The sequence below is a fragment of the Egretta garzetta genome, unplaced genomic scaffold (assembly GCF_000687185.1).
Source record: "Egretta garzetta isolate BGI_Z169 unplaced genomic scaffold, ASM68718v1 scaffold241, whole genome shotgun sequence".
Taxonomy (NCBI): domain Eukaryota; kingdom Metazoa; phylum Chordata; class Aves; order Pelecaniformes; family Ardeidae; genus Egretta; species Egretta garzetta.
The window spans coordinates 1,270,795-1,297,799 of record NW_009258675.1 but is presented as its reverse complement, the minus strand read 5'-3'; the positions used below and the strand labels follow the sequence as shown (position 1 = coordinate 1,297,799).

Here is a 27,005-nt window from a genome sequence, read left to right as displayed (position 1 = left end):
GAGCGAGCGGCTGCGTGGTGCTGAGTTGCCAGCCGGGTTAAACCACGACAGCACCAACCCTACACATGCTCTTTTATGGTTCACTCAACTGGGCAAAAAAGCTGACAGGTGAACCTACTTGCTAGGAAGATCCCAAACTTTCTCAGAACACTTCCCAAAAGGCTTAAGGCAGCCAAACACTCTCTACTGAAGGAGAGCCCTCCTTGGGGCTGACAGCTTCTATCCAGCCCGCCATCCCGCAAGCATATGTGGCGAGAATACATTGCAGGCACACTGCCCAGGATGAAGAAAAAGCCTGGAACATCTTTTACACTGCTTAAGGATGACAAATCTGTGCAAGGGCAAAATTATTGCTGCTGTATATTTTACCTGGTGGAACAAAAGTTCACACTACTTACTTGAAATATCTTCAAATCCATCCCAGAAATCCCCTACGGTAGCTCCAGTGATGATTTCATTGGTCCTGCAGTTAACCAGATCTACTTCCTGTTGGCCAAATTCCTTCCTAAAGGACTCTGGTCTCCAGAGGTCTGCGTTTAATTTGTGATGCACTCCTGACACCATTACAGGCTGTGAAGAAGAATAACATTCTGAAGAATTATTAAACACCAAAAATTTTAATTCCACACAAAACAGGGTAATGCATAAAACATACGGAACATTTGAATGCAGGCACTTTGTGAATGCTGTGTTTTCCAAAATAAATGCTCTGCTTGCTTTAGCAGAATTGTGCCGTGCATTTGATCATTCTTTATTTCAAGCTATGAGGCAGCTTTTTATACGGAGCCATAAGTTCAGAATCTGATTTCAATTAGTAAGCTATACATCCTTTTATCCAAGGATCTAACAGTGTTCGTGTAGTACATTTTATGAAGGTTTAGTGTTGCTTATCATTGCAATAAGTCTGTACCTGCACTTCAATTAAAGGAAAAAGTGCATGAACTGAAAATTGAAAAAGCACAAAAACTTAAATACCTGTCCCTGCTTCCAGCACTCCCTGAAGACATTCCAATTACTTTCATTGTTTGGATCTTGAAGACATAGCAAGCGGTTATCACATAACCAGTAGTGAGGAGTATCAAAGCCCATTATTGTAGGCTTTATAGTCAATCCTTGAGGTTTCTTAGGCAAGTCTGTAATGGTTCTATTTTGCACCAGGGAAGCAAAAATGTCATCAAGGATTTTGGGTGTACTCTTGAGTCCATTGTCTGTCTGATTTTAAACAAAAAAAAAAAAAAAAGAAAGAAAAACAAAAAAAGAAGTTGGTGTACTTTTCTGTTGCCTTGTCCTGCAGACTTTAAAGAAGATATTTGCCACTGTCAAAATGTTTCCCTTCAGCTCACAATCGTGCAGAGAAACAAAAATCTGCCGAACATTGCTGTCTAGAAACTCACCATCATTAAATGTCAATGCCATTTCTGACACTTTGTCTACAGCACTCTGGCCTAAGTTCAGCTCTGATTTACATTTCAGCAATTCTGCAGAACACCATGAAATGCAGCACAAAACAAGACTTTCTTTCTATCAAAGAACAGAAATGCAGTTTCATCAAGGAATTCTCAACACCAATATTTTACCCCACCATTTTGAAGTCGTATCTGTAAGAGCAAACAAAGCCCAGGAACATCTGAAGTGAACAAGTCCGCAAACAAGGTATGAGAAAGACAGTCACCCACCACAGAATGTTTTTCCCCTCCATCTGTAGGTTCCTTGATGCTTCTTTCTTCAGTCTAACGGACATGCCAAATAATGAACCTGCCAGACGCTAGCCTACGTAGATTCATCTGCTTTATCACTTGGTTCCCAATCCCTCACCAAGCAAATCTTGCTGATAGTAGCACTAAGCTGCTACTCTAAAAAGCACTGACTGGAGCACTGCAACACAGACACTGAATTAAGCCCTTTTCCCCAAATGAAAATAGAATTTTACCTAATGTAACAAGTGTCTGTGGTAGTTGTTCACAGGTTTAGAACAGCAGTCTAAGCCTGGTATCAACTCAAACCTGTAAACCAAAGTTTTTCATATACCTTTCCTCCAGAAGAATTCAGCAGGTTCCGCAAGAAGCCTGTGTTATTGTTGCTCACGGGTGTTAATATTGCACTGTTGAAGGTCTGCAGGGCTGCAGCAGGCTTAGCTAAACTAGGGAGTGTCTGAAGAGGCTTATTTTCATTCTTTGAAATAGGTATGAGGAGTTTCTCTGAAATGAAGAAAAGAACACATCCAAGAATGAAGCAAGGATTAAACCTCTGAACCACGAGAAGTATATGCTTTGGATTTTTTTTTTTTTTAAGACTAGGTACTCCTATACGCATACATGTAAATATGCACACATCTCTCTCCTCTCAATACATAGAGATTAAATTCCTTTCACTTAACTTTCTTCAATATTCCAAGGTTTTTAAAATCATGCATTCTAAAATAAATACATTCTCAAATTGAATTTTCAAGAATACTTGAATCCATGGGATGTTAATCCAGTTTTCAAAAAACAATGTGCTAACCCTGCCAGGTTTTATTCCAGGTCATTGCCATGGACCAGTTTTGCAGTGCAAGCGCTGAACGCCCATCCCAGCAGGCAGATCATATCATTCTCAACACAAGGTATTGCTGGGTCTGATCCACGTTCTTCTGACAAACAGCCACAAAGGGTTTACTCTTCACTTGTTCTGCACATACCTTTGTTTTCTTTATTCACGTTTCCACTTGTTAGATTTGATAACCAACTTAATGAAGGAGAAATATTTACTGAAGCAGTTTGTTTACTTCCAATTGCTGACTTTAGAGGAGGATCATGTGTAGTGATTTGTGGGCTCAGGGCAAAACTGTTATGTTGAAGGCTGGGCCTCTCTCCAGGTACTAAGTTCTGAAAAAATAAAATGAGAACTTGATTAGACAGAAACATACTCGACTCAGAAAGGGGAAGCAAGCAATAACATGTCCAAAATAATTATTTTGCGAAAGAAATGGTTTGGCTCTTCAAACAAAGAGCCGATCTCCACGAGAGGTCAGCATTGCATCTCGGTATCAGCCAGAGATGCCAACCCAGCAGGACTTGAGATCTCCCAACTTTAAGAGTAGGCAACAGAGTCCACCACCCCTCAAGACGAGCACAGAAAGCAGACTTTCCCAGATGCGTTTTCTGGGACTGCTTTGGGAACCAAATGCAGTTTTGATAGCAGCACTCTCGTAATTCTAGTGATAGCTGATGTTCAGACCAGGGGTAAGCTGGAGGTCTAGTTCAGTAGACTAAAACAAGTAGGTAGCACACCAAAATTTTTATCTTAAGGCAGCGGCAAAAGTCCACTCATCGTCCAGGTCTAAAATACACCTGCATATGAGTGCAGCACCCACCTGGCCAGCCCAGTCCAAGCACAGGACTACTGTACATCTCCTGTGAGGTCAATTTATCTACTCGTTTGGAGATTCTAGGTAACAGACTAACCAGAACTACTGCTTTGGTCTGGGATTCCTGCATGACTGGCTAAATTTCTTCTCTCTGCTCATATACTTTCCAGTCAAGAAATTATTCTGCACCTGTGTCTGTCTAAGGCTACGTACTTTATTTCATCTCTTAATGACTGCTGATGCTTGGTACGGACTCCAAACATGACATAATATAAAATGCTTCAAACTTTAATAAGCCTATCCTCACACAACCAGTGCAGCACCTAATTTTACAGAGAGAGATATAGATACATTCCCACACAGCTGTTTGTCCAGCATCACAGGGGAAATCGAGAAACAGAAGACTGAAGCTAGGTCAGTCGTAGGCTAACTTTTGAAACACGTAACCATCTTCTTTGCTTCTAACACTTCACAATAATTTCTCTCTTCTATTGATTACCAACACCAAAATCAAGTTCAGCCTGCTTCTTACACTTAAGGTAACATGCTTATTCTCAAAATATGTTTATGAATAAGCATTAAAATTACTTAATTCAGCTGGTTTCTTCAAGATGCTGCAAGGCTAAGCCATTAATTTGTGCTCTATTCTCAAAAGCAAAAAAAATTCTACATCCATTTACAAATAAACGTATGGTGGGGTTTTGTTTGTTAATATACTGAGCAGCAAGCTTTTTACCAGGATTCACATAGAAATCAATGCTTCTCCATATTGCTCTAGACCTCACAATTTTATTCGTGTTTAGTTCTTTTATGAATTCCTACTTATTCTTCTACTTGCTGCATGTATTACATCTCCTGGACCCAAGGAATAGCCTACACTTTGCTACCATTCCCACTAGACTGTTTTTAAGTCTCTCCTCTTAAGGGTTCTCACAATCTAATCTTATTTTTGCTCTAAAAAGTCCTCACTGAGCATTTTTTAAGGATAGGTCACTCACCGAGGCATCACTGTGTCAAAAAGACACAAGATTTTCCCCAAAACTTAAAAAAGAACTGAAACAGAAAGATGAATACTGAATACAAATTTTAAACAAAAACCTACATGATGGGTTTATCAGTAGCGGTCAGGATTGGCATACCTACAGAGTCAATTGCCACTGGCTTCAGATGTGGGTAGTAGACTGAGGCAAATCTGTACTACACAGACATGGTGTGAGACAATAGCAATACCTGTTTTGAATCCTCCTTTAGAGTTGGCTTTGATAGTGCCTTGAACTGCTTATTTGCACAAGGACAATTTGCCTTTATTCCCCATTTTGTTCTTACGGAGTGAACAATATCACCAACATCATAGAGAGCTAAAGGAAAAGAGTCATTAGTGAGCTCACATGTAAATTAGAACATCCAGCATGCAACAAGACTTTTTAAGAAATTGTGTATGCTATGCAGGTAAACAATAGTACACAAACACAGTTCATCGTTAAACAAAAAGTTTTGCTACTTCTTTGTAAGGGTCAAAGATAATAAAATAGTACTAAGTACACAGGCTGTTCAATTTTTGGACAAAAAATAAATACATAGCTGTTACTAACTTCCTTACTGAAAAAAACAAGCCCTCACTCAGTACAATATCAACACCATACAAAAGGCAGCAAAAGCCTACAGAATTTTTTCATTCCAAACAAATATTTAAAATACCTTTTCCGGGGATTATCTGTGTAGGCATTAGATTCTCTGGTTCATGTACCTGCCCCTTCACACATTTAAACCAGGAGAAAGTATCTGAATCATCATCTGTAAAACAAAACCATTAAATTCTTTTATTAGTGCATCTTTCATCTTTCTCTGGAAAGCTACACATTTTACTATTATTGATATACCAAACCACGGGTCTACAATGCATTATTTTTTTGGGGAAGGCTTACTGTCTTGTTGTTATTGACTTCCAAGTTCAAAATACAGGTTTTCATTCCCCTCTCCCCCACTTTGTTTAAAGTAGCAATATACATTCTCACCTTCATGTAAGCTTTTCTTCCTCATCCGGTAGCAATCCACACACACGCCGAAGCCACACTTAGAGCAGACCCAATGAAGGTTGAAGATCGTGGTGTCACAGACATCACACATTTCTCTAACTCCACGAACTGCACGCTTCCAGGCTACCTGCCCTGTGGTAATTGACAGATTAGTCAAAGTGTTAGTTTAAACAACAACAAAAAATTTGCATGTCAAATATAGCTACATTAAAATACTTCAGTGATTTAAGACTCAGACTTGGTTTTGTATTGGAACTCCAAAACAAAGCCTTTGCTGTTAAAGATTCAGAAAAGCAGGTCCAGAACAGGGTCTAAGCAATCAAGACCATTTTGCTTTCTCCTGCGCAGCACCAACTACATCTCTTACTCCTAACATATATTTGCCCAAGTTAACATGCGCATTGCTGACATTCTCCTAAGTGGAAATTCCACAGCCAACCTAGAAAAAATTAAGTTACTACTAGCAAGATAAGCTTAATGTCTAGCTTGCCACAATCAGCTTGTCCTTGTCCTCTATTCAATAGCATAGTGGGCAAGTAGATATCTTCCTTTCAGTAGGTGGACCTATACATGTACAGGTGTGTATCAGACCTTCACAGAACGATCACCTGCTCAGTTGTTCTTCTCTGAAGAACTGACCACTACTGTTAATGTTTCTTATGTGCCCATTATATTCCACCTATCCTCACCCCAAGTCACTTTAGTTCACTAAAAACATCCCAAACAGCAACAGTATCTTCCAAAAAATTGCGAGCCCTTCCTGGGCTGCATTATGTACAGTTTATTTTAGACCAATCTTCATTGCATTACGTCCCCAGCTAGAAAACTAGACTAGACAAAAAGCACACATCTGCCTCCTCCTACGTCCTTCCACCCTTGTAGCTTCTCTGAAACTTTTCTGCCCACAATGTTTCTTAATTTTAAAACCAAGTTATGAGAGACCATGTCCTAATGTATGCAAAATAACCACACCAGGATCCAAGACATCTGTTGCTTTTCTTCTGTATAATGCCCATTGACTATGTACGGAACAAAACTAGAATAGCTTGGCACAATTTGTTCTTAAGTAGGAGGTAAAAATTGTTTGACTAGTTTCAAACTTCTTCCAGGAGACAGAGGTCTAAATATCATCAGTTCCATTCTTCTCTGCCTTTTAAAAACATGGACTATACTTACCCTTTTCTAGGCCAATCCTCCAATTTCCCCAAACCAGGATGAAAGGGTTTTTGTTGTCTTTTGCATGTCATTTCATATTTCAGTTTACTGAATTTTGTCCTTTTCCTCTCCTATTCTTTTGTTTCCTTTCTGTAGTTTATCCTGTCTCCTCTTTCTCTAGGTCTCCTTTTGGCACTTCGTGGCCAAGGAACAATGTGACCTAACAAGCTGTTCTTTCTACACTGGTCAATCTTTTACCACACTAGGATAATTTCACTTGTGCTTTTCTACTAATCCTTTAAGGAACTCTCTCTTTAAGGAAGCTCTCCCAAATAACTTTCTCCCTCATGCTTGTTTGTCTTGTGGCTCTACCTACCAGTCTGGTAACTCACTGGTAAAAGAGAGAAAGGCTGACCCTGAGACATACTGTGCACTGCAAAATATTCAAACATAAATGATCCCCTAAAAAGCAATATCTGAACAAAATATTTTGACATTTTGGAAAAGGTCGGTTTTTCAGAGACAGAATTTTTATGAAAAGGTATCATTTCAGCTGAACTCTGCCAAGAAAAGTTTACCATAACTTCAAATCACAGTGGCAGAAGAATCTCCCTTTTTCTTGTGCCAACTGAGTGAGCACTCTTTCACTGAACTGTTCAAAAAATAATGAATATCTAGAACTGTAAATTACTTCTTTCCTACCCAGGGCATTAAAAACATTCTCCATTTTAATGAAATTGAGTTCCCTTACTCTCACCAGCCAGGGCAATAAACAAAGAAGAAATCATGACATTTACTCCTTTCAAGCCATGTGTGTTTTTTCAAGCAGAGGATGTTTCTGGTAGGTGTGCTAACAGATGCACCCTCTGCTGTTAAGAAACACCACACCTCCCCTTTGTTTCATGAATTCCATCCAAATTTTCATCCTTCCGAAAGTATTTCACAGGATTCCAGCCTGTACCGTTCATTCTAGCTATTGATATTTTGGCTCCACAGGCCTGAATATGTTCCAGTTCAGGTGAAGAGCAGAGCTTGCAGATTACAGGTAGTACAGGGCAAGACCCCACAGCAAGCATTTCTGAATTATCTCAAGTCTTCCCTCCCCTTCTGAAAGGCATTCAAGCCTGTTCAGTTTTTTTCTTCTATTCAAAACCTTGGAGTGACTGGTAAACAGATACAATCTTTATATAATATCACTACTACCCAAATGCAGAAGACATTGGATAGACAGTCTTCTAAACTGTACTGCATCTTGGTCATGTAGTTATAATCCAAAAACCAAACCGAGTTTTAAGAGTCATTCTACTCTGAGAAGTGATCATGTAAGACCACAACCCTCCCCATCTGTCTGCTTATGTATGCTACAAAAAGGTTCTGATGTGGCCAAAAACCTCTCTGTGTTCGAGGACACAAGGTTTGCTCTCTCTGTCTGCACTGATGAAGCTCTACAGGCAGTTTCCCCATCAACAGCACCTCTCTGGTCTATTCCCAGTAAGGCTGTACATACAATCACTTCAAACACTCCTACTGGAAGATTTCAGGTGGAAGGAAAAAAAAAAAAAAGATTTCTTTAGTGACTTGAGAGGCAGCATTAGGTCTATTATGCAAGAACAACAAAATAGGACCAATGCAATCTAATGGAATCTGTGCAGTCAAAATGAAAGCTTTATTTCATTTACAGGCTAAGAATAGGTTGTTGTCAGCTGCCTGCTTTTTTTTGTTAGTTTGTTTTGGTTTTTTTGTTTTGTTGGTTTTTTTTTTTTTTTTACACTTTGTTTCATAACAGAATTACACTCTCTGCAACAGGAAAAGTAATTCGATAAATTGAGAAGAGTCTTCTGACATAAAGAAGGGTAGAATTACTTTTCCCTTCCCCCTGCCTGTGAGCAAAGAGTTGTTGACACTAGTTCACACTGGACCTTAACCATTACATCTCTCTGAGAAGAGAGGGAAACACTGAAGTCTTACATGACATTTCCAAATGCATGCAATATATTTTCACACAGGTCAGAAGCCTAAAGGTTCACATAAAGCTATTAAAATACAGGTTATTTTAATACAAACTGATCTTACTATGTGGTTCAATCGTAGACATAACTTCCTTTTCAGATATCACTAGCTGACAAAAGTGATCTCCAATGTTGGCTAGGATATACTTCGCTGTGTCGAGATCTAGACCCACAACATTTTTTGATAAAGGTAGCCATAAGCTAATAGCCTCAGGGTCATATTTATTTGGAGTTAAGAAGCCTTCTTCACGCAGTATTCCATGCTTATTAAACTGCAACCTGTGGAGAAAAAAAACCATAATCTCAATTGTTTTATTAGTTTACATTCATTCCAATGAGTCAATGCCTGAACTGTAAACATGTTCACTGTAGGTCAATGAGTTTAACACTTAATGGTGCAATGGACATGGGTAAACATACTTGTCATTAGCATTAAGCATGCTTAATGCATCACTTGTTTAAAAAAAAACTCCAAACATCACTTTTTTGTAGTAAGGCAGATTTCCTAAAGATTTTTTTTTATTCACAGGAAACCAAATCAGTTTAACATAATTTTTAAAATGCATTGGCATTAAGGATCACATCTAGAGGAGGTAATGGGCGCGTAACAGTAAGAATTTAATCTAGAACTATGTACAACTCACAAGAGACATTACAACACCTTAAAAATACAATATATTTCAGTAACAACTATTTAGAACTAGCTGCCAAAAAAATCCAGCAAAATTTGAGTAAGATATTCTTCAGTAATTCCGAGTAGGTAGAAGGAATGAGATCTCTATTGTTAGTAGTTTACTAAATAAAAGAGTTCTGTTCATGTTTTCAGGAGCCTTTTTTCAAAATGCTGTAAAGGGAAGTTGACTTCTGATGACAATATGTGCTCACTACAGTGTTAAGTGTGGCAAGAAAACACATGCTGGCAACTGATATCACCAGGCAAACACCATCTTCAGACTTTGCAGATTTCACATTCAATAAAGAGACAGTTCCATTAGCTTCAGGTTCTAAACTGAAGGATTCAACTGCTTTGAACTGCACTGCAAGTCTGAATTTTTACCCTGAGAAGATGAATTAGCATAGTCCATTGTTACACCCTGGCCTCACACGTTTCTGAACATTTCAATTAATGTCAGATTGTCCCAAGGTTTACCGTAGTAAAATCTCTAATCTGAGGTTAAACAGTAGTAACACATAGCCTTTTTTTTTTTTTTTTTTTTTTAAAACCTTTAGCTACAAAATGTGCGAAGGGGGTGGTGTGGTGTTGTGGTGGAAGAAGATGAGAGTGGAAAAGTTGGTGGGGGTTTTTTTTCCCTCCATGAAATTTGTAACCTTTCTGCTTTCAGTTTTTTCTCTTAAAAGGTCTTCAGGCTTATAGCTTCTTTTCATTCTACCTAGAGACTCAAAAGAAAGTTATTCCTCTGAAAATCAAAAGGCAAACTGAGAATAAGTAAATTCCCATCTCCCTTGTGATAGCTAATATTTTTGCTTTTCTTCTCTAACATCACAAGCATTACCTTCTTCCCATAAAACACAGTGTGCCGCAAAGCTTAAACAGGTGTGGGGGGAAATAAGAAGCATGCAACAACATCTGGACATGAGATCAAATAGTTCATGGAAAAAAATTATGCAACTTGAAAACCAAGGAAAGGACATGTTAAAAAACAACCAGACACTGCAATTTGACATCTACCCTGGGCTTACAGATAGGCTTCAAGTAACAGTTTAACACTCTTTGAAAGGGTTCCTCATGGTGTCTTAAGAGCTAAAGAGACAAAACATCAGAAGACCTTGGCTGTTCAACTCAAGAATCAGGCTCTGGGGGCTGTGGGTGGGGTATAATGCATCTGAAGCTGCAGATCAGGTTTGGAAAAGCAATCACCACTCCCCAGTCACCAGGTTTTCCTTAAAGTTGTCTTGCTGACCCTCCCTATCTGCCCTCCTGAAACCCAGTGAGGGTACTGATTAAATGTTTCTATGGCAAGCTTAAAGCAGCAGCACAAACTCTTAAGCGTAAAGTGGAACAACAAATGGAGCAACGCAATGTAACTTATTATTTTGCCCATCACTATTCCATGACTCCAGCTGAAAGCCCCTGGCCACTTACTGCAACTCTTCCACAGCTGTGGATATATGTCTAACACTTCATGGGCCCAATTGCTCTACTTTGGGAGACATGAACACAATCTACCCTCTTGCTACCATCTCCAATACTACTGAGCTGTAGCACTCAAACTAAACTCATATTATCCCACTGGCACTCAGCCCAGAATAGCAAAATAAAGAGCTCAAAGTCCTGCCAAAATATTTTCTACTCAAATGAAGCAGTTAAAAAAATTTCTAAGGGCTAAAAAAACACAGGCAACCTTTCATTAGTTAGGTATATTAGCCTCATAGCTTAACAGCTACACACTGGCAACTAACAGTTTTGAATCAGAGACCTAAAATGAGACCACTTTGACCAAATAACTGTTTTTTCATCTGCCCTGGAAGACGAAGATCCATGCTATAGCTAACAGCAAGCACTCAACAGCCCCCTTTCAGAAAAGGAAAAAAGGTCATATGTCCAACTCCAACATGGGACACAAAGAATATCAAGGTCTATATAGCCAAAATTGTTCTTACCTTCTAAAGTGAAAGAATCTACAAAAGACAGTGGAGTCTCTTTGCTCTTTGTTCTTCCGGTAACTGTCCAAACGGCATTCCCTGCATTTATGCAAGTGAGGTGCTATGTTATTGCAGGAACCATCCTGTACAAATGCTTCTCCACTTTGCTGCAGCTTCTTCACTTTAGAAGCATCTGCTAAAATTGACTTGCGAACGATTACTGCAGGGAAGAGTAGTGTACGTTAGACAAGCTTCAGTTTCTCATATAAAGGTGCAAGCAAATGTATTTTAGTGAAAGATCCATGTCAACTTTTCCTATAAGTTTCACACTACATTGAAACAAAGTTATGCTAAAATACTTTTAGTTGGCAGAAGCCTCTTCTCAGGTCAGTAGAAACTTTCTCAAACTACAGATCCACTAGAGTTGTAGTCGATGGACCCAGGTTTAACAGCTCCTTTCACTCCTCCACAGAGAAATATTTTGGAAGAGCATCTGCTTTTAATCAAAGTTTTTCAGCCATCAGGGCTGGAGAACCTGAGCACTGAGTAGACCAGGGTACGAAGCAACCACATTTCACAAGTAATGAAGACAGAAGTACACCAGAATCTTACTATAACAGATGCCAAGCATCCCTCTTCCTCCCACATCACGGGTGAGGCCTAGCAGGGCACAGCAGTGACTGCCTGGCTGTTAATTATGGAATAGCACATGGTAACCCAAGACCAAGCAACAGGAGATTGGAAAGAAGTGGGTGTGTAGTTAGATTCCCAGAACACTGAATGATCAGCTATACTGCCTGATGCGCAGCACAACACACAACAGCAGGAGTCCAGCTCCTTAAGCAACTACAGCTTTTCCCATTCTGTCCCATGTGGAAAACACGAAGAGCTCACCAAGTGGAACTGGGCCACAGAAAACATAGAAACAATGTGGGTTGTTGTAGGGTTGGGTGGTTTTTGAGGGGGATCTTTTTGTGGTTGGTTGGGTTTGGTTTTTTATTTGTTTTGTTTTCAGAACAGTTATTAAATGAAAGCCCCTCTTGAACAAAGCTTTGTCGAGAACAACTTCCATCTCTCACCATGCTTACAAAATTTAGGACCATTACTAAAAAAACAAAACAAAACCCCGTCTCATTATGCCATCAGCATTTGTATTCCAAACAGAACCTTGTTTTTGTAACCCATTTTGCCATTCTGTTCTTGCATCAATTTTGTAACAACTTATTTCTAGAAATTAATGTTTAGTCCTTTTCCTTTATCAGGAAAGGACATTTCTCTCAAGTTTACTGCATTCCCCCCTTGTAAAAGAAGCCACAAATGTCTCAGATTCCAGATTCAATCACATAATTTAAAGTACTAATTCTGCATATGTTACAAAGGACCTGCTTGTATGTAGTTACACAGAAACTACAAGGACTTTCAAATGACAGGAAGTTTTAAAAATACTTACTATTATCCTGGATCTTGACACTTCCAGTCCAAAAGCTTTCATTTTCATTTCTGTCATAAAGAATCTCATTTGAATTTTTCCTAATAAAAAATTCCATGTCTGTAAGTTCATCAGTCTTGTTTCCTTTGTGGCTGTTCTGGCTATTGCAATTGTTTTGTGATTTAACTCCAGACTCAGCAAAAGAGAGAAGATGAGCATCTGAGGTTGAGGGTCTACAATCTAAAGTCCGCTGCAGTTCAACAGTGCTACTGACTCTGGGTATTGCTGTGGAAGAGTTAAGATGTTGCAACTGTTTTACAGAAATGCACTCTTTTGCAAAGTTTGTTGTGGGCTTCATAAGAGGTTCATTTGTATTTTTCAGGTTGGTTCCTTTTTCATTAGCTGAATCAGTCAAAGATGAAGATCTTGAGGTTGTCAAAGAGGTATATTTACCATTTTGATCATTAAGATTTTGTGTTTGTTCTTTAGATATAAACCCCACTTTAGGAAAGGCCGTCAGATCTTCCTTCAATGGTTTAATTCCAGTACTAAGACAAGAAGGATGAGTTTCCGGTAAGCTTCGTCTACATGTGCTGAAACACACACAACATGCATGCAATAATTAGATAAAGACGTCAAACTAATCAGGGCATCAGCTGCTCAACCTAGTCACATTTAAAGCTTGAAAGAGAAATTTAACCATGTACTTTGAATTCTGATGTTCCAAGATTTTATATTTTGTGTGAGGTTAAACAGGTTTGTGGTTTTGGGGGGGGGAGGGGGGGTTGTTTAGATTTTTTGGGGGGTGGGATGGTTTTTGTGGGGTTTTTGGTTTTGGTTTTTTGGTTTTGTTTTTTTTTTTTAAGAGTTGGTCAGAATGATAAGAGTGTACACAGATGTAGGCACATACAAATTTAGGCACTGCAGCTACTCCACTACCCTCTCTCACAATTAAACAGTTACTTTCTCATTTTTTTCCATGCAACAGCTGTATGACCAAATGCATTTCACTTGCATGTCTGTGAGAAGATTCTAATACTCAGGAAACTTCGGGCTGGCACTACAAGTCTATATTGGAGGCAGTAAAATTGCTCCCACACAAAAAGCTCAAATTAAAAAATCATCTTTTCCACATTTGTCGTATGAGATATATACACAAAACTAAGTGGAAAAAAACTATACCACTTATTTTAAAGCTAAACCACAAAACTTGAGTTTTCCTGTCACTATTTCTACCTTATATGTTCATTTTTGTAACAGAATTAGGGACACAAGCACAATATGCTAACCTTCAAATAATGCAAGTTAGGAAGGAGTAGTGATTACACTCAAGAGCACAGTTGCATGGCGCAATGCAGTTCCCATACTTGCTATGGTCAGATAATTGAATAAAACATAGCCTTCATCTCAGGCCCCTGCCTGCCTGTCCTCCAGTCACAGCTGATGTAGAAGTTTGTATTTTGGAGACATTTATCTGACTGAAAAAGGTGTTGACAACATGACTTCTAGAGCTAGATTTATAATGGAAATGCAGTATTCAGCTTAAATTTGTTCATGGAAAGCTTGGAGTGGGCAATTTTGTACTGGAAGGTTTTACACCCAATTGGACATTTTCCAGCCTCCTACAGGTAACAAAGAAGTTTAAAGCCACTTCTGTTCAACAAGAAATATAACTGAGGACCTGAACTTGATCTGCAAGAAGTATATGGGACACCAGCCTGAATGTGTCCTGCCTAATGTGTTCTATTTTTCTAGGGGACAGGGGAGGAATGAGTTTGACAAAAGAATTTCAGAAGAACTTCTTTACTTTGAGGGTGACAGAGCACTGGAGCAGGCTGCCTAGGGGGATTGCAGAGTCTCCTTCTTTGGAAATATTCAAAACCCGCCTGGAAGAGGTCCTGTGCAACCTGCTCTAGGTGAACTTGCTTTAGCAGGGGGGTTGGACTGGATAATCTCTGGATGTCTCTTCTGACCCCTGCTATTCTGTGATTCTGTGAAAAAGTAGGCACCGCACCTATGTATAACCGATCAGTTTACAGATGGGTACAATGAAGCAGTAACATTGGCTTGTGACACTGAAGGGCAACTACCTCAACCATAATGTCAGCAATGTGTGCTCACAGCCCACAAAGCCAACCATACCCTGGGCTGCACCAAGAGGAGCATGGCCAGCAGGTTGAAGGAGGGGATTCTGCCCCTCTGCTCCTCTCTGGTGAGACACCCCCTGCAGTGCTGCATCCAGCTCTGGGGTCCTCAGCACAGGAAAGATGTGGACCTGTTGGAGCAGGTCCAGAGGAGGCCACAAAAATGTCAAAGGGCTGGAACACCTCTCCTGTGAGGAAAGCCCAAGAGCTAGGGTGGTTCAGCCTGAAGAAGAGAAGGCTGCGGGGAGACCTGATTGCAGCCTTTCAGTATTTAAAAGGGGCTTATAAGAAAGATGAGGACAGACTTTTTAACAGGGCCTGTTGCGATAGGACAAGGGGCAATGCTTTTAAAATAAAAGAGGGTAAATTCAGACTAGATATAAGGAAGAAATTTTTTACAGTGATGGTAGTGAAATGCTGGCACAGGTTGCCCAGAGAGGTGGTAGATGCCGCTTCCCTGGAAACATTCAAGGTCAGGTTGGACAGGGCTCTGAGCAACCTGATCTGGTTGAAGATGTCCCTGCTCACTGCAGGGGGGGTTGGACTGGGTGGCCTTTAATTAAAGGTCCCTTCCAACCCAAACCATTCTATGATTCTATAAAAAAAGAAAAATGTGGCATAAGCAAGCATATTATGTATCCAGGACAATGAAGTCTAACACTTTTCTATGCCAACACTACAGAAGACTAGTTACTACAGTTCTCTAAAATGACCCCCTTGTTTTTCTAAGAACTGGAGTTATTTTTGGAGCAAGAGTCTGCATAAACAAACGGATTCCTTACCCCTGAGGAGTTTCTGCACCAAGATTGGGTGGTGAGTTAGCTGGCAGGGGCAGGCCTTGATGCCTTTGGTCTTTATTAGCAGGAGTACATCCTAGCAATGCTTCACCCAACACTGTTGGTACTGACTGCACATGTCCCTGACTGGGAGAAACCTGTAAGGCAGATTTTAACAGTTAGCAAAAATTCAGAATAACAGAAATACTTCTTTGCAAGGTTCAGCTTAAAAAGGGAAATACATTAATGCCCTTCCCACTGTGTTTAATGGAGCTCATTGAAGATCATTCCTCACCCAGTCTGTAAGATGGAAAGACCTTAGAGTGTCATTTTAAACCTTACAGGTTCCATGAAACACTGTTTATGTTAATTCCTTTTCCCCCAGTTAACAACAAACTTTTGGGGGGAAAGGAAGGTGTATTAAGAAGGTGGAAAGGAAGATAGAAACCTCTGATCATTATAATTGCCAGCACAATGATCTTTCTGAAATAACTGCAGTAATCAGAATTCAGAAATAGCTTTCAGAGCTCATCTGAAAATCTTGGAGAAAATTAGAACTGTGAAGTTAGTCTGACAACACTACCAAAAATCTAGACATGAACTTCCCTGTAGTGAGAAAGTCTTTGTACCAGGATTCTAGAAAGCGTTAAGCAAAGAAATCCTGTGCCAACCGAATCACCAGCCTTACAAATCCACAATTCTTTTAGGCATACAACATGCCTAGGAAACTAGCAAGTGTCTTGAAAAACAGTAGTTTTCTGTGGGGCTCCTTCCTCAGCTCGAACATCCATATTCCACTCCCACATGCTCAGCTCACTGCTGGAAGTTACACTATAGACTTGTTACCATCAACTCCAAAAATATTTCCTTTCCGCTCTGGTATAACACAGCTGTCAGGCATTGAGACAAGCTCTCAAAAAAACACTGGAATTAATTAACTTCATATCAGAAATCAGAGTACTACCACATTCCAAGTAAAACAAAAATCTGGCTTCAGCTTATCACTCCCATATATTCACATCCACCAAAATCGGAGAAAGAAACTGAACTGCTGTTTTCTGTATGAGAAAGTACACTCACTTGTAACCACTTTGAGAAAATAGTTGGGAGGCATTTCCCAAAGAGTACAAAAGTGATAAAGGATCCAGTCCCTTGAAGGAAGGCAGACTATAAAATTCAAAGTAACTTCACTACTGTAAGGAAAAAGCATGGTGAAACAAGCTATGAATTCAGATCACAATAACTCTTCTGCAGTACATTTGGAATACGAAATAAAGATCAGCTTTGCATGTGTTAAGCAGGCTGCACAATGGCTAAATACACAGAAAGCCAAAGTTTGGCAAACTGAGCCCCTGAAAGATGCTAAAGGTACTGAAGCATGAGCTATAGACACAACATAAGTATAACTGTAATGCACTGGCTGCTGCATGCTGATTTGCTGTACGCTCTTCGTCAGCAGTAAATACAAGACAGAGCACTCTTTTCAGTGAGGAATCTTCTCCTGTACTTGCTACCTCATGCTGTATCTTTGTGAAGCTGTTAAAGATTTCTGATGATATCCAGTCATTAGCCAGATCTACACAGTTGACTCAGCACAGGACTGACTGCACAGAAGCCAAGAACACAAAGCCAAAAAAACCCAAAACAGAACCCAACCCTCCCACACCTCACACCACTCTAGAGCTTCCAGAAGGCTACTCCTGCCTAAAATGCAATTTTTGGTCTGAAACACTGGGGCAAAATTATAGGGCAAGTTTTAAGTACTATCCTTTAGCCAAGCCATTATTTTTCATTTGTGCTTCTATACTTAAGCTACCCAGTTTGTCTTTTGACCTCTGAGACAGTTTTCTTAGATCTCAGTGATACTTGGCAGGTCACTCACAAAAGAAATAAATGCAGACACAGAAGTACTAGAACAAGTTTTGTACTGAAACAACATTCTTCCAGACTGCTGCTTCTGCAGCTTGAACCCTCAAAGTGTGCAAGAGTAGCTGAACATTTTGGGTTTAAGTACAAAATAGTTAAAGAAGGAACATGAAAAGCAAAGGTTATAAACTTGAGAACTGCTTTGTGTTTTCTCCCACTACAGAATACATGACCAGGCAGGCTAAGTCCTAAGCAGAAGGAGGGGGCAAAAACCACAGTTCAAAAAAAACCAACCACCTTCAAGGCTCAGCAGCTTTTTTGCTGATTATCACAAGGCAAGATGTTTTACCCATGCCTAGACAAGTTTCAAAGAACTCAACACACCCTCCCATGGATTATGTTTATTATTCCACTTTCCTATCTAACCCTTATTTAAGACTGTTCTGAGAAATGACATAACCATTGTGTAACAGTCATATATAACATAATAAGGCATTACCTCAGGAGAAGATTTTGTGTGTTTAGCATCAACACTCCCACTACTCTCCGACGACTTCCTTTTTATGCCCCCAATTCTTTTAGATTTATCTGGAAGAGAAGGTGATCAAGATTAATCTATTTATCATAAATATGCTACTTAGTGTTTGAAGGACAAACCATAATAGGTCTTACCACACTTTCCATTGTTGTCATATATGATTTCAACATGAATTAACTCTGGATCAAGAGTTTTTAAAGCTGGAATCTTGGAAAGGAACAAACACAGAAGCAGCCATTTAGAGACATGAAAGTTACTGTTTGAATGTATTTTTGTTAGATGCTGTGGTATAGACTAAGCTTAGACCTTCTAGGTTCTTTGAATACCAAGCTGAATTTAACAATATATTGTTGTGACAGTGTCTCTGCATGAAAACACATATATAAACTGGTGCTTCAGAGCACTATCTACACAGCATAGAAGGCAAAGAAACAAGGATCATATGTTTGCCTCACTCTTCAAATAAAAATTCCAGGTCTCCCCCATTTCGCATAGAAGACCAGTTATTTGATAATTCTACCATCATCATACAGAAATACCTTGGGGCAATGCATTACTCCGCACTACACCGATCCCCATTTTTTTTAAGCTTATTTCAGTAAGGACAGAACTAAAAATGTATTTATATCTCCATCAACACAAGTTCTCACCCACTTCCCATCTCCCTTTGCAAACCCACAACAACTGGTTCTTACCTCCTGACAGTTGACTTCTAGAGTTCTTGTAGCTGGATTACCATTGACAACAACTGCTGTGAACCACTGAGTAGATGGATCCAGGCTATAAATTCTAATTTTTGAGCCAATTATATTTTTTCCACCTTAAAAATTGAAAAAAAAAATACAGGGAAAGAGAGCACGAAGATCATCCCAGTTACTAACATGAATTTGCCAACAGTACTGAGATGCAAGTAAGCAAAACAAACTGAGAACGTTGAGACAACTTCTGCATAGCTGAGGGAGGGAAAAAGCATGACAAAACTATGTGCCAGATGCCTCCTTCCTGGAATAGTTCAATTAAGTTTTCTGGAGGTTAAGACATACAACAGAGGCCAGAGTGACCTCCAGATTTCAGACAGAGGCAGATCAGTGGACACAGAAAAGGAGATTCAATGATTAGATGTGAAATTTTCCTCTCTTTACAATATTGGAAATGACAGCTCTAAGTTACAATATTTACCTGTCCATAAAAGCAAGGCATTTCTTGCATACACAAACATATGACTACAAATATGCTTGTATGAACCCAATAATTAAGAATTAAAAGCTGGCAAATATAAAAATAACAATTTTAACTTGACTCAAAAAGTAGTCTCTAAATAAAACTCTGGTAGTTTTTATAAACAAACAGCAGACTCAAAAAAACCCCCCAAGCTAATAGAAACAATAAGCAGCTCCCAATAGTTTCAGTGAGAATAGCTCCAAATTTGATAACACTTTTACAAGTGCCAGGCCATCTATATGCACCTAAATCACGTACTCAATCTTACAAAGGAAATAGTTGGAACTTAAATCTCTATAATCCTTCACCTTTCGCATTCACTGCTGCGAAAGAAAGTGGAATCCGTATTTTAAAAAAGCTTTTGTCCCTAAAACAGATTATTGTAATTTACACCACCACTGCAAAGATTTCCTTTTTGACTTGACTACTTATTGCCAGAGCTTTCTGCTACAGAATATGCTTGTACCTTGTACCAAACGTGTTTCATCTAGGTGTTTCTTAACCAAAGCCTGAATTTCTTCATTAACATTTTGATCATCTTTCAGAGGAAGCCTGGAACTGTCCACATCCTATATAGAACAAAAAACCCCAAGTAAATTGGTATTAAACATAATGCTTTTGATAAACTAAGAGACATAATATTTACAAACAGGATAGCAGCAATTCATACAAGTCCAACAAGTTTCTCATTACTCTGTGTTCCTTCATCTCCTAGGATATTGTATTTATTGAGGCAGACATAATTTCCTTACCACTAGTTTCCTTTTCCACTAATGTGGAATGACTATCAGCAAGCCAGGCTGAAGTGAGCTTTCTGGACAAGATGACCACTGTAGGTCCCTTCCAACTGAAATAATCTATTCTCTCCAAGTCCACCTTAATATTGTTCTGAAAACATCCTGTCTTTGTTTTACTACATTGCTAATGAGCACTAAGTGTAACTGAACCATCCATTTTTTGATTTAGGATTTTAAGTTCTCAGAAGCAGCAATTTATAAGTAGTCCTGATCAGATATAAATGCAAATATTTTATGTTGCCATTTATGATAATAATGCCAGGATCCAGTCCATCTCAAGACACCAATATAACACGTTCATATGAAGAGTCAGCTACATCTAATTAATTCATAATTATTTATCATCATGTATTTATATTTTAGGGTTTTTTTCCTTTACCCTGTTATCCAAGACATGCTGCTTGGTAACATTTAGAATTTATTCTGAAAATTAAAGTTTAGAGCAAGTTTTTAACAATAGCTCAGAGTGCTATTAAAAAAGGTTTTGGTTTTTTTCCTGTCCCAAGCACTGCTCGGGTATTTATAAGCAGCAGCAGGGTCAAGAGCTAGTAGTCAAGAAACTGTTATTCAAGATGCCAGAAAAGCAACCTTCTCTATTACAGAGATAAGGCTTCTACATAAAGAAAACTTTACTCTGTTGTTGAGCCAACACAGGCAAGACAACAACATTCAACTCAAATTTAGCTTTAAGTGATTTTAACAGTTTTTCAAAATGAGTTGTCTATTTGCTGACTGTTAACAAGTTAAAGTAGAACATTAGTGATGGCACTATTAGCAGTCTCAGCATGTGACATCTGTTACAAGTTTTCTTCAGACCATTTATAGGCCTTGAAAGTAGTTTTCCAAAAAGGTTAAATCCTTTATCAGTAGCAGATACTATTCCTCAAAATGCCTGGCCATTCGGTCACCCAGGGCAATTGGTTCAACCTGTCTCTATGTAATTTTCACTGATGAACTTTCCTCTTGGTGCTCAAAGGGACTGCAATTCAACCATCTCATTTACATCCTGCCCAGATCCACATTTGTTTAGGTTTAGAAGTGATCTGTTTCTACTAAATAGCAAGATTTATTCCAGACATCCCTGCAACTTCTTTCATAGTAATGACAGCCATGTTCACAAGAACAAAGGGAAACTGTTCCAGATTGTCCCCCCCATCAACATGACGCAATTGCTGTCACCTGAGATGAATAACTGTTCTAGCACACTCCCTCATCCATCTCTCTTAAGTGAGCATATCCTGGATCAGCTTCAGGTTTTTAATCAACAGACACATTACATTCAGAACTGATATTTATGAGTTATAACAATAAACATCTAGTCCAAGTTTTTATCCATCTAAAGTTTGCATTTAGAATATATTAGCTTGGCCTATCTTAAATACCAGGACACAAGATCTATCTTCCATCTTTCTAATGCCATACAAAGTTACCTGAATGGGTGTCAAAAGGTCTTTAGAAAGAAAAACACATCTCTCTTCACCGAGATAGCGTACTGAAACCATTGATCCCAAACCAGCTTTGTCCACTAAGGATTTATAAGTCTAGAAAAAGTGATAAACATTTTCTTAGAAACAGAGTAAGAAGATATCATCATTCCTCATTTGCATTTAAAAAATTTAGTTTTGCATCTATTTTTCTGTGAAGATGCCACAACTACACGCAACTCTTAAAACAAAGCAAGTTTCTAATAAAACTTCTAATACATGCCAAATAAAGGAGTTACTGAACTATACTTGAAATGAATTTCATTTATTAGAATGAGTTTGGATTTCAGTTCAGGTGGCTGTCATTAACAATCATTAGTCATTCATCTCAATATGAAGAATTTACTAAAACTAAGAGTTCTAATTGTGGATATGTTAATGAAAACCCTTCCTTGTGGTAGATCAGGGGAATAACTAGCAAATCAATGAAGGTCTGCTGCATGGCTTACATTAAAGTTCTCAAAACTCGTGCAACACTGAGAATATACTGCTTTGTTTAGGCATGTACAATGACTTGGATAACCTCATAGTTGTTATATCACTGCAGTACAATGATGAAGTCATGGTCAGGAATACCAAAGGCTTTAAGAACGGACGAGAAACAAAAGTTTCCTTTAAAAGCTTCTGAACTCTTCCTAATCTGTTCAAGATTAAATTTTGCCTAGTCCTGTAGTAACAGCTCTGAGTGGGTAGGCACCAAGAGCATGGAACATCAGAAATGGCAAGAGTAACTCCTCTCTCCTACCTGTGAAAGGTACATTTGTGCCCCATTTAAAAGAAAAAAAGAAAGTCATTTTGGGTTTCCAAAGGCCTGATCAAGCAAAGACTTTCTTCCCCTTTGTTGTTTTCACTTCAGTTAGTGAAAGCATTGTCAAAGGGGCAGTATCACCATAAGAGGAACAAGACGCTCTCCAGAAGTGACTGTACAAGAGTTCTGCAAAGCTATTCTGTTTGTCAGAAACATACTCTCCCATATACTTGAATCAATAAGCTGTGATCAAGATTTAAAGAAATTAATCCACACACCTCTTTTGTGACCCCTTCTTTCCTGCCTTGGGTGGTAGCAAAGGGAGAAAAAGCCTTTTTTGCAAAAGCAAGCTCCAGTATTGTGCTTTACTTTATCCTACCTCATTCCTCTGCTAAATGAGCTTTGGAACATGTATACTGCATGAACTGAGACATCAAACACATTGCAAGGAAAACCTTATGCGTAAACTGAAGACAAGTATCCAGAAAGAACTGTTCAGTTACTTGGAAAGGGACAACAGCTAAGTCTAAATAAGCAGGTTTTCAGAACATTCTATCAGCAAAATCTACCAGTAGAACTGCTGACATTACTACACATGTCAGAAAATAAAATTAAGGTTTTATCTTTCCACTTCCTCTCCCATCCTATTTGGGATAAATAAATATCTGCTTAGATTAGCTTTGCTTAAGAAAAAAAACTCAGCTAAAATACAACAATATGAAATACATTGCATACTTTATACCTAGCAAAGTTAAGAGTATTAAAACATGGTCTACAACTTCAGCATAATTAACATACAGCAAGTTTACATCTTCATTTATTTCACAACTACTTTTATGAGTAGCAACATCCAAAGTAGTCAAGTAAAACTATACTGGCTGAATACATTAAGAAATGTTCCCTGTTTACCTCTACTGGCTAATTTGCCTAGCCAGTCATGTATGGCAATTACAGAAAGCTTAGTTCTCTGGCTTGTACAGTGTAGGTCAGGTTTTTATATGCACAAAACCCAAACCTCACAAGTCATCTGTGCCAGGCAGCCATCACGTAAGAGTCATTCAAATTATTTTTGTCACAGATCAAAAATCACTGAAGAATTCACAGTACTTGAGGCAGAGTAAAACAAGAACTTTGATAGAAATACAGGCTATCCTTAGAAACTTATTTACCCTTTTTCTCTTAACCGCAATTTTGTGAAAGAAGGAAGAAACACGAGACTAGAGGGAGAAGGAATTAACATTGTACAGAATAGTCATTTGGGAGGGAAGTGAAGTCATAAGAATACGTTCCTGTATCTCTGGGCACATCGTACCAACTTCAGTTGCTTACACGCTCTGCCTAGCTCTAGCTGTACAAAGAGATTTAGTCCCCCTTCAGATTACCCGTAAGAGTACATGGGTGAAGCTGTACTTGAGAAATTCACACTTGTAACGTGTCCTTGGAAGACGGAACTGCAGAACCAAAGTCAGTTAGGCCAGGTGTATACTTGCCATTGCAGGCCACTGGACAGAAGACATCGAACCGGCTTGAGATTTTCTTTCAGCCAGTACCAGCTTTTGCTCCACCAGGAATGCTTTCATTTTATGGCTGTAGACTTCTAGCCATCTTCTTTTTTCCCATGACTCATCATCAAATTCTACACAAATCTACAGAAAGGAAACAAAGTGAAGGAGTGACTAACAACAGAATTCAGATGCGCAGAACGTGAAAAAGGATAAATGAACACCAATTTTCTCCAAAAAGAAAAAAAATTACTAAAAGTACTTTTAATGCAAACATGATTATTGCCTTTCTGTCATACAGTCAAGCAATCACTAAAGTATCTCAGGATGATCCAGTATTTTATAAGTGACAGTCAATGTTAACTGGTTTGTCATCATTACTGTCACATAAAACATTTATATTCCTATTTAACTCTACAACTCAAAAAGTCCTCTGTTGCTTAAGGACAGTTAAATGTGCTAACTCTGCCACTAGTGCTCACAGTCAGGGAAAAACACAGCAAAAAACCCTCTGAAACTTTAAAGGACCATATATAGCAGTGGCACAAGCATTTTCCACAAACTCTAAACTAGAGTACTTGAATAAACAAGCTGTTTTTCCAGAAATATTTTAAGAATAAGAGTCCCAAAGAACAACTTTAGTTAATTTATTGGAAGCACAAATGACAGTATATCAGTAAAGGTGATCAAATTATATAGCATGAAGGTCATTTGCTGCCTGCTTTTGACTGGTATTTATCTTTACGAATCTCTGAAGCATCTCCACAAGCTTTTCAAAAGGAAAGCAGTTGTCACTTCGTGGCAAAAACATGGTGGCTTGGCCAATTTCTTTGGGATGGCGTTACCCTTCTTTCATAGGCAACACAGAGACATCAACGAAGGATTGGGAAAGACCACAAACACAACTTTGCTTGAATACAGGAATTGGGAAGTCTTGGTAGAGAACAATACTCTCAGAAAAATTGCTCCCTCTCTCCATAAAATATAACGATCCAGTCTAAATATATTTAGCTATTTCACCCTAACAGCAGAGAAACCTCAGTTGAGCGAATCTTAAAAACATTTCCTTGTGTTTAGCTTCCCTCTAAGGGGAAAGGCAAGTAAAAGCATGCACACAAAACAGCATTAGCACAGACAGGAGTCATAAAACTAATGGGTGCAGAAATGAATTTAGTCATTTTGAAGTTCACAGAAACAATGAAAGAGATAAGCAAATAACACAAGTACCAGAACCAGAATGGCTTGTTTTGTCTATTGTATCAACACTGCACAAACAGGAAAACACAGTTGAGAAAATACTTTCAAAACTAGTCAACAGTCCTTCTATTCTGTAGCTTGCTCCTGATGCTATGCAAACAGACTAAATATTTCTTCTCCTTCAGACTTCCCCCCCCCCCAGTACATTACTATTTTGGGTCTAACTATACATTACTCTTCCACAGAGTTGCGAGAGAGGAAAGGAGATGGCATGCATTTTAGTACAAAAGCTCTCCACACCTCAATTGTCTACTTTGCAACTTCTTTAACACTTTCACTGGAGAACGCATTAAGTCAATCGCTTCTGGCAGAACCGTAACCAGTTACAAGGCTCACAGTAAAGTCCCCAGCAGCACCTGCTCCTTCTTCTTTGAAGTCCCAGAGAAGGTCCTTAGGAAGAGCTTTCTGCAACAGCAACATCCTCCTCACTCCTACCGCATGGGCACAGCCCCCGCTGGCCAAAGATAGAGAAAGCTCCACCCCTGCCGCAGATCCACAACAAGCAGCTCGGCCTCTAACTCGGGACTCTTCGTAACAAAGTTTACACTTTTCAAAAAAAAAAGTGTTAGAAACACGTACAATTTCCTGTCATTTGTCAAAGAGAAGGTGTTTCTTCAGCTAATCTGAGATCACAAAGTTCTTTCCGTTAAAAAACAAAGGCAAGGAAACATTTTAATTGAAAGATGGTCCTGTTCTTGCTGTCATAGAACAGCCTGCCACCAAAGTCCCTTGTAGAAACGAGTAAGAAGACCATGTAACAAGATGCCATTACTATAATGGAGTTTTGTCCTTAGAGAGTACTTTGTATGCTGTAGTAACTGCCCAGACACGGTTGAATAGTTTTACTGACTACAGTTGCCAAATAGCCCCTTAAGAGCTTCACAGTCAAACTGTGAAAGTCACTTGACTTCCACCCAAAACACATAGTTAAGCTTGCAATAATTGAGTGTGTGTTTAAAAATCCCTGTTGGTAATCATTATTAAGAAGTGGCCACCATGCAAGAAGAGTCCAAGGAACCTCCAACATCATACATGAATTTGGTATGTCTTAAGACAGCAGAAGTACTTGTTCATGACCAGCTACTTCAAATAGCAACAAAGAAAAGTGACCGATCCCATCAACATAGGAGTGTTGCCATTTCATAAGTAACTACAATCTCTGGGGGGAAAAAAAAAATCGTTTACAACTGACAAGGTCTTTAATTACATTTAGGAAACATGCAGAAATAAAACCTAGGCACAGCGGGTGCAATAAAAACCTGAAGTTTTCAATATGCTGGTGAAACAAAGCACATTTATAGTTAGTTTGAGGTAATTTCCAGCATTCATACAAGCACACTGGGGGCTTTAGCCAGAGGTGCACATGTTTTCAAGCATGTTACACAGGCAAGTTGACCAAGAAGACCTCTCTCCCCCAAACAACAGCATGTACATATATATATATGCACGTGTATATACGCACCCACACGCGTGCACGCACACAAAGTTTCCAGGTCACAGGGCAAGCACTCTCGTTTTAAAAGGTGTCTTTCAAAGTTCCTGGTTACCTTCAGGTCTTGTTTGGATATGTCCGTGTGTGAAACTGCTCGGATCCTGCCTGACTTCCAGGGCCATTCCGAGATGCGACTGGTGTCCCACGACCTGTCGTCTTCCTCCGACAGGCTGAGGAACCTCTTGCCCACCAGCAGCGACCAGCTCCCCTCGAGCCTCAGCACCATTTTAACTCATCGGGCGGCCTCCAGGGAGGAAACCGACGGAAGGAAGAGAGAAGGGGGGGAAAAAAAAAACAAAACAAAAACAAAACACCACAACTAAAACAAAACCCAAACCAACCAGAACAAGGCGTCGGTCAGCTGGCCCCGCCCCCCGTCCTCCCCCCTCCGCCTCCCCCGCTTCTTCTCGAGCGGCTCAAGCACAGCCCTCAGACACCCACAGGATGCTTCTTTGCCCACGGTCTTGTTAATCATTGCCTCAGTGGGGGTGGGTGGAAGGAAATACCAGAAGCTGCTGCAGTGCAGCTCCGAGGTATTTCCACCCGGGCCGGCCGCCACCCTGCCCCCGCGGCCTCTTTGTTTCCTCCCTCCGAGCAGCCG

General features: G+C 39.4%; 1 protein-coding gene across 3 annotated transcripts in view; it reads right to left on the bottom strand.

Annotated features, from left to right (window-relative positions):
* KDM3A (lysine demethylase 3A) overlaps window positions 1-26,999 on the bottom strand; it is a 34,147-nt gene extending 7,148 nt beyond the window's left edge. For all 3 annotated transcript variants that reach the window (XM_035888616.1, XM_035888618.1, XM_009648874.2), the window contains exons 1-18: window positions 26,460-26,999; window positions 23,644-23,799; window positions 21,352-21,462; window positions 19,591-19,693; window positions 18,599-18,723; window positions 18,038-18,110; window positions 17,865-17,953; window positions 15,506-15,657; window positions 12,601-13,172; window positions 11,169-11,370; window positions 8,611-8,825; window positions 5,362-5,514; window positions 5,045-5,140; window positions 4,577-4,704; window positions 2,678-2,864; window positions 2,029-2,198; window positions 976-1,212; window positions 399-570 (exon numbers count right to left, since the gene is read on the bottom strand). In XM_035888616.1, the coding sequence (XP_035744509.1) occupies window positions 399-570; window positions 976-1,212; window positions 2,029-2,198; window positions 2,678-2,864; window positions 4,577-4,704; window positions 5,045-5,140; window positions 5,362-5,514; window positions 8,611-8,825; window positions 11,169-11,370; window positions 12,601-13,172; window positions 15,506-15,657; window positions 17,865-17,953; window positions 18,038-18,110; window positions 18,599-18,723; window positions 19,591-19,693; window positions 21,352-21,462; window positions 23,644-23,799; window positions 26,460-26,630 (3,112 nt within the window). In that variant the 5' untranslated portion in view covers window positions 26,631-26,999. The remainder of the gene's footprint in view (window positions 1-398; window positions 571-975; window positions 1,213-2,028; window positions 2,199-2,677; window positions 2,865-4,576; window positions 4,705-5,044; window positions 5,141-5,361; window positions 5,515-8,610; window positions 8,826-11,168; window positions 11,371-12,600; window positions 13,173-15,505; window positions 15,658-17,864; window positions 17,954-18,037; window positions 18,111-18,598; window positions 18,724-19,590; window positions 19,694-21,351; window positions 21,463-23,643; window positions 23,800-26,459) is intronic.
* Window positions 27,000-27,005: the final 6 nt, after the last annotated feature.